We start from the raw sequence: 8,220 nt of genomic DNA, 5'->3' as shown, positions 1-8,220 counted from the left end.
GTATAATACATCGATGCATGTATCCCTAATTTTTATAGGGCAGTTTAACGGTGAAGTAACACAGTGACCTTATGTATTCTTGTTCGATTAAGACTCCAATTAATATTGGATTTATCACATCCCAATGCATTAATTACCATAAAGCATGCTGAGAATGTATATTCAGTTCAAAAACTTAAATAATATAGTATTTAAACCAATATGTATTGAGCATGTTTCTTCAATCTACGCAAGTATTGATCCACAGGTTACAACTCTCCTTCATCCGGTCTAATGCATGCTTGTATGATAAATTTCATGTTTTGCTAAATAATATATGTTATTGTTGAATATGGTTGTATATTATGGTTTTATAACGGCTTGGAATACGATTTTTTAATTTATGATATTGTCAAAGGTGGATATATTTTTTTAATTTGTTAAACCCGAAACCCGACCCGAATTAACCCGAAACCCGAACAAACCGAACTTATTTGGGTCAAATTTTTTTGAGCTCAAACCCGAAAAACCTGACCCAAACAACCGAAAACCCGAATAAATAACCCGAAGAACACCCATTTGGGTCCAAACTCCAAATCAATTGTTTGGGAAACCACATATATTTATTTAGTAAAACAATTAATATTATTGTTTTGTGAATTCATTTTATTTTAGGCTAATTCGAATTTCTGCATCGCCTCCTACGAAACAGACGATTGGATTCGATTCTCTTCTTCAGTTGATATGTAAGTTGTTCTTTTTACAAAATTACTTGACGAATTAATTAATTAATTAGTACTTGTTGTCTTTAATGTTCTAGGGTTTATCGTGAAATTTCCCAAATTACATACAAGATTTTGAAAGTTTTAGGTTTTCTTGTTCAGTATAATTACTTCACTAATTAGAGTATGTATTGCTTTGTATTAACAAGTTCACTAAAACTATCTTGTGTTGCCTGCTAAAAGCATTTCTAAGGGATTTTGAACTCATGAATTAATTACGGCATTTCGTTATAACATTTCATTTTTATTTATTTATTATTATTATTATTATTATTATTATTATTATTGTGAATTTTAAAGTGAAGATGCCACCAAAACCAAAATCAACTCGAGGAAAAAGTAAGACGGTTACAAAACCTAAACAAGGATGGCGAGTCAAGAATCCAGCATGGAACTGGTTGGAGCTCCCATTGGATTTAATGGAGAATATTCTCCAAAGAAATGGTGTGCAAGACATACTTGAGAATGCCCAAAAAGTGTGCACTGCTTGGCGGGAAATCTGCAAGGGCCCTTCCCTGTGGAAGGTTGTTTATATTTACAACCTTTTTCGTGATCCATTTGTTACCACCCAACTCAACAAGATGTGCAAGCATGCTGTGGATAGAAGCCAAGGCCAATTGCTTGATCTAACTCTCATCAATGTGTGTGATGATGACCTTCTTCAATATGTTGCCGATAGGTATTTGCTCATTTTTTGGAGTCATTCACGTATTCACTGGGCCTTTTCGTGGGTAAGCTAAATGAGGCAATGGCTTTAGGCCTCCACTTTTATAGGGCCTTCATCTTAAATAGGAGTTATGTATTATGAGATTTTTAAAGTAAAGTTCTTTTAAAAGCAGTAATTTATTGATGGACCGCAAGCAAGAAGGATTGCTTCATATCCATTATCACTGCATATCATCCATATTCTATAATTCTTGTATACTCTCTAACGCTATATGCATAAAGAAAATAAAAGAAAAAGGCCTCAACATTTTAGTTAGTTTTTTTTTTATCAAAAGTCCTTGGATTACATTTATTAAACTTCTGATGTCTAAATCTTCACTTTCTATTATGTTTCACCTATTTGTCTATTACATCAATCAAATTGTAATATATTTGGATTTCTTTCTGTTAACAGATCAAGTCAGCTTAGACGTCTAGAATTAGTGTTTTACCATGGTAAATTTGCAAGTGAAGCTTTGAAGAAGTTACCATTATTGGAGGAACTGAGTCTTGTTAGAATAAACATTACGAATGGAGAGATTGAAGCTGTTAGCCGCTATTGCCCCTTGCTTAAAACGCTCAGAGTGAATAAAAAACCAAAGTATTCTCGGCATGAGATAGGCTTTGCAATTGGGGAGAACTTACCTCAGTTAACTCACATTCAACTCGTCGGGTGCAGCATCCGTAACACTGATGTATCGTTTGGTATGCAGGAGTGACAGTGGGAATGGAATGGTTCATTATGTGAGAATGAAAAAAGTGGTGTTTGGTTGGTTAATGGAATGGAATCATCCATTACACATGTAATCTCATTCCATCAAAACCATTTCTTCCCACCCCCCTTCTTTTTTTTCATTCCATTCCTCCTTCACCCTACTTTTTCAACAACACCACCACCTAACAACCACCACTACCCCTACCATCGGCACCACCACCAACTCCGCCGACACCACCGCCGCCGCCACCATTTTCGTCGTCGGAGCTACCACCGTCGCCATTGTAGGTTATTTTTTTTTGGTTAAAAAATATTTTGAGATAGGAGTGTTTTTATTATTTATATTTCATTTCTACAATTTTTTTGGATACCAAACATTAAAAATTAATAATTGATTTCATTCCTATAGGTTAACCAAACATGACAAAGGAATGGTAATGATCCATTTCATTCCCTTGTCCATTCCATTCCTTCTTCCATTCCATTCCCTCTTCATTCCATTCCCTCCAACCAAACATACCCCGAGTTGCAGGCCATTCTAGATGCCTGTTGTCACCTTGAATCACTTGACTTGCGTCGGTGCCCGTTCCTTGATCTAAGCGTAAGCGGTGACTTGGGGAAAAGATGTTTACAACAGATTAAGCATCTCAAACTTCCTCATCATTCTGTTGAAGGGTATCCACATGCAGATGATCTTTTAGATGATTATGAGGATGATTATGAGCGAGGTTATTACTATGATGACCTCTTTGACTATAACGATTACTCGGCCTTTATTGATGATGGTTCGTTTAGCGTAGAGTTAATGATGGTAAACATGACTTTCATGGACATGTTTGAATGATACTTTGGAATGCAGAAAGGTGAGTTAATGTTATCTAAACATTTATAAATATATCAGTAAGGGATATATACTAATTACTGTTGGTATTTGCTTTTACAAGGCGTAGCTGTTGCCTGCCTGCAAGAACAATCATTTGTACTTGAAAACTGTTATTTTGTTGTCATTTCTAAAAATGATGTTTGGTTTCTCATATCTTGGTATGATTGGGCGCATATTCTTCTGTGTTGTGTGAGTTTCTTGTTCTTATTGGATTAGTGATTTTTTTTAATTCAAAAAACGAAAACAATTCTACTGATAGAAGTGGTCCTGGATATCTGCTCGGTTGACTGATCAAGTGGTTCAATGGCCTTTGATAATCCTTTTGAGGAACGAAGGCTGAAGTTTGTCCTGGAATCATGAAGCATTGGATGAAGAAGATTTATGTGAATTTTTTTCACCCATAGCTTCATTTTCAGGAAATTGGTGTCTCTGGACTTTGTCTGTGAGATAAATAACCACTATTCATCGCCTCTGCAGTGGTGACCTAGGCTTCATTTTTGGGTGTCCAAAAAAAGAAGAGTTAATGGCCATTTTCGTATCTGTGGTTTACTACTTTCGCCACTTCAGTCCAAAATTTTTAATTTTGTCAATTTAGTCCTTATAGTTTTAAATATTAGCCAATTACGTCCCATCCGTCTAACGGCATCCAGCTATGCCATTAGTTTAAGGGTATTTTTGTCTTTCTCCTTTTAATTTTGAGTTAATGGTCATTTTAGTCCCTGTGGTTTGATATCTTTGCCAATTCAGTCTAAAGTTTAAAAATTTGTCAATTTAATGTTCAGTTTAATTCAGTTTTTTTTTTATTTTTTATGTTTTTTGTTTATAACCCTGAAGAGCATAATTCAAGCCCAAAACCATCGAGCAACCTCAAATAATGGTATGCATTTACTCTGTTGACAACAGTAATCATACTCCCCCCCCCCCCCCTTATATTTAGTTTCTAGACATTTCCTAAAATCTTCTCCATGGTGGAATTCAATGGTAAAGTGGTCAAGGTAATTCCCTGAAACCGAATTATACAGAAAAAACTAAAAATTGTTTTGTTGATTAATGTATAATAGTTGATTACGACCCAGATTTTCGTTATGATATGTTAATCTCTAAACCCTAAATATTATGCATTCATCAAAGAAACGATTTTTAGTTTTTTCCGTACAATTCGGTTTCACAGAATTGCTTTGACCACTTTACCATTGAATTCCACCATGGGGGAGAGTTTAGGAACCGTCTAGAAACTAAATACGAGAGGAGGGGGTATGATTACTGTTGTCGACAGAGTAAATGCAGACTTGTTTTGGGCTTGGATAATGCTCTCTAGGGTTATAGAAAAAAAACTGACTTAAATTGACAAAATTTCAAACTTTGGACTGAATTGGCAAAAGTATCAAACCACAGGGACGAAAATGACCAATAACTCAAAATAAAAAGAAGAAAGACAAAAATACCCTTGAACTAACGGCATAGCTGGATGCCGTTAGACGGATAAGACGTAATTGGCTAATATTTAAAACTATGAGGACTAAATTGACAAAAATACAAATTTTGGACTGAAGTGGCGAAAGTAGCAAACCACAGGGACGAAAATGGCTATTAACTCAAAAAAGAAAAACGTGGTAATTATAACGGTTTGTGACTTCATTAATCCCACCTACTGTTGATCCAACAATATCTGGCAATATGGATATATTAAGGCTGAATATATATGTTCAAATATAGTTAAAATGGACCTAGGTGCCTGAAGTACTTCAACAAGGTAGTGTTTCGTAAAGCAAGACGCTCGATGTGACATCTGCTCTGATCCGACCCGACCCAGGTACCCGTTTCTCTTATCCGATCTCTTTCTTTTATGATTTAATATTTATTTATACTTATATTTTACTTTTAATAATAATATATATATATTTTCCTTCCCGCCTCTCTCTCTCTTTCTTTCCGCCGTCCCATCCCTCTTCTCTCTTTCCGCCTTCTGTTCCCTCTTGTCGCTGTCCCGCCCTTAAGCCTTGTTTCCTCTTTTTCTTCTAACTCTTTGCTTGTCCTTTGGTTCTTCCCGCCTAAGGATGTCTGCAGCTCCACGCGCCAGACTCCTTACATAGGAAGCCTGCGTGAAGACATCTTGTTCCTGCGATGCGTGAAGAGAACTCTTCTCGCAGCGCGCTAAGAATGCATGTTCTTCCCGCAATGCGCTAAGAATGTATGTTCTTCCCGCGATGCGCTTAGAATTCTTGTTCTTCACGCAGCACGCGAAGGATTTGTGATTCTTCCCGCAGTGCGCTAAGGATTGTTGTGCCAGCCTTCGCGCTCGCGCACTCAGCCTTCCCGCGCTTAACCCTTTGAGTTTTTCTTCTGTTTAATCTAGCCGTTTGCTTTTGTGTTGTCTTATCTTTTGTGTTGTTGACCTAATCTGCTTTATGTCTGAATAGTTACTTTCGGCGCAGCATGCGCACCAACCCCATTGGTTGGCAGATAAAGTGACTGACATTATCTTTTGAGATCTGCTTTTGCCATGCTTGACCAGTACCTTTATCTGACCTGCCCATGCCTTTTTACTGTTCGCTGTCAGCTTTATCTTGCCCTCTGCAGCTGCCATATCTTTTGATATCTTTACTTTTCAGAACTTTTTACCGTTGATATCTTTTCTTTTACTTTTTGAAATCTTTTCCCCTTTTTCTAGGGTTTATGTCTCCTAGGGTTTTCCTATAAATAATAATAATATTTTCATAACACATCACACACAAACACTTAATCTCTCTTATTATCTCTTCCTCCCTTTTTGCTCTCTGCCGTTGTCCTCCTGCCGTCTCCTCTCTTGCCTCCGTCTTCCTCCCTGTTCTTCCCTGCTTTTCCGGTAATATATATATATTATATAATAATTTACTTATTAATTATGCTAACTTATTATCTAGACTTAAAACAGATCATTAAAACAACAATCTTATTTATAGGTTAACTTGTGCTTGTTTAAAGTTGGTTCTTGCTTTATCTTACACCGCATCGTTTATCAAGTGAGTTATCTCGTATCTAATCCCTTTTTATTTTAAATGCTTTGGGATGTTCATGTGTTCATACAAAACTTGAGTCTTAAACTGTTTATGAACTTTAGTCGCGCAGTATCCCATGTGTTGAGGACGTAGACTTGGCTGTTTATTTGTATGTGTGGATCATTAACCGTATTGACGGTCTATTCCGCAGTTTTCATGGTACCATTAGATGAACACGGGAGAACTATCGTTTATGATTTTCTCTTTTGTTTACACATGCACAGTTAGTCTTGTTTGTGAGCTCAATTGTGAGCACTGGCAGTCTTGTCTCTTAGAGTTGGTCCCGATCAGATTACACCCTTGTTGAAAACCAGACATACACTGTTGCGCGCAGATTTATTGTTATCTATGTATTGTATTAAACTTGATTTCTCACCAACACGCAAGTGTTTGACGTTATTTTAACACATGTTCAGGTTTGCAGTAGCTGTTTGGAGCTTGTGGACACGTAGGACGTTTTACTTTTGGACCTAGAATTAAATGTATCAAGACAAGTTAATGTTGTTTGAATGTTATAATTTATAATATATTGATTTATGTTTGATTATGTTCTTTATTTTCCCCGCTGCGCGTTGCGCGATAAAATGTGTATTAATAATATTGACACCAATAGTGTCACGAGTAATGAAACAATATGTGGCGCCCCGATGTATAATCCGCCTTTGGTCGGGGTGTTACAGATGGTATCAGAGCTCGTTGACTTTAGGATAGGTGGTTAGACGTAACGGCCTAGAATACCTAAGAGTCCCTTCTCGCGCATGAGAGAAATCTCATGTTTGCGCGCTTATTGTTAATTACTCGTTATTTATGAATATGCTCGCACTTGCGCAGTATATGATTTATGTTTTATGTCCGCGATATTCGATTTTGTGAATTTCGATTTTATTGATTTTACTTACATATTCGTTTGTTGGGATTGAAAATCCGAAAAGTCATGGTGATACATGATAGTTGATTTTCAATTTCAATTTACGATTATGTTCTGAGGTTGGGATAGACTGAAAAGTCATGGTGATACATGAATTGTCAACCTCCATACCATTTTCTTGTATATTTTATATTGAAGATTGGAAAGTCATGGTGATACATTCAATCTCATCAATACTCGTTTACAGTCTATATTTTTAAATTGGGGAAGTCTGGTGATACATGATTGTCGATTTCCTGATTCGAATTTGTTACCTTTATAAGATCTGCATTTGGGTCATTTATTTACTTTAACTTTTGATAGCATCTAACTCCGTGAAACCAAGCTTTATAAAGTTATACTTTGCGATAAAACCAAGATATAACTAAAATTAAAACTTTTATAGAATGCCTCCGCTATCTCCCGGATTTCAAGAGAGAAAGCCTCGCGCATGCGTAGACAGCAACGTTCCAGGAAATGGCCGCCGCAATAGCCCAAGCTTTGAGCCAAAACAATACCAACACCTCGAGTTATAACATTAAGACATTTAATGCGGGAACCCTCCAAAGTTCACAGTCTCGAAGGAGCCACCGTGATGCTCCAGTGGCTCGAGAAGATAGAAAACACTTTCCTTCACACCCAATGCCCCTCAGAAAGACGAACCCTATATGCTCCAGTGTCCTGGAATCCAGAGCGCTTACATGGTGGAATGGTGTAGCCCATGCCGTGGCGCAGAAGCTGCTTCTAGCATGACATGGGAGGAATTCAAGGAAATTCTTACGCGAGAATTCTGCCCTCCCAACGAAATTAAGCGCCTGGAGGAAGAATTCTGAACTTGAAGCAATACAGCGGTGAAGCGCGCGAGTACGCGACGCGCTTCCACGACTAAGCTTACTGGTCCCTCACCTTGTTACCCCTTCACGCCGAGCAATCGAGAAATTCCTTGGGAGTCTCCCCATGGAAATTCAAGATTCTGTATGGGCCAGAAACCCAGTTACCCTCTCTGACGCCATGAGTTGGCCGCTGTGCTCAGCGACAACCATGTCAGAGCAGGAACCCTGTTCCTGCGGGGATCTGAGAAGACCAAACCACCACAGACTGTCCCTGAACCAACAGAAATACAAACCTGAATCCTCAAACCGTAACAACCTCAAGCGCAGGCGCAAGGCCTATGCGCTTACCAAGCCCCCCATTGTCCAGCAACCCGCATA

At 37.8% G+C, this 8,220-nt stretch overlaps 1 protein-coding gene across 1 annotated transcript; it reads left to right on the top strand.

Moving 5' to 3' along the window:
• Positions 1-1,066: 1,066 nt before the first annotated feature.
• Positions 1,067-3,044, top strand: LOC143596446 (putative F-box protein At4g05475; the record flags this gene model as incomplete). The annotated part of the gene is made up of 4 exons (XM_077075226.1): positions 1,067-1,440; positions 1,882-2,014; positions 2,714-2,992; positions 3,041-3,044. Coding segments are annotated over exons 1-4 (790 nt in total), but the record flags the coding sequence as incomplete, so codon positions are not given.
• Between the last annotated feature and the right edge of the window lie 5,176 nt (positions 3,045-8,220).

This window comes from Bidens hawaiensis, unplaced genomic scaffold, assembly GCF_021521415.1.
Source record: "Bidens hawaiensis isolate Kalapana, Puna unplaced genomic scaffold, B.hawaiensis_p1.1 tig00046413_1, whole genome shotgun sequence".
NCBI lineage: Eukaryota > Viridiplantae > Streptophyta > Magnoliopsida > Asterales > Asteraceae > Bidens > Bidens hawaiensis.
This window is presented reverse-complemented; position numbering and strand designations above follow the sequence as displayed.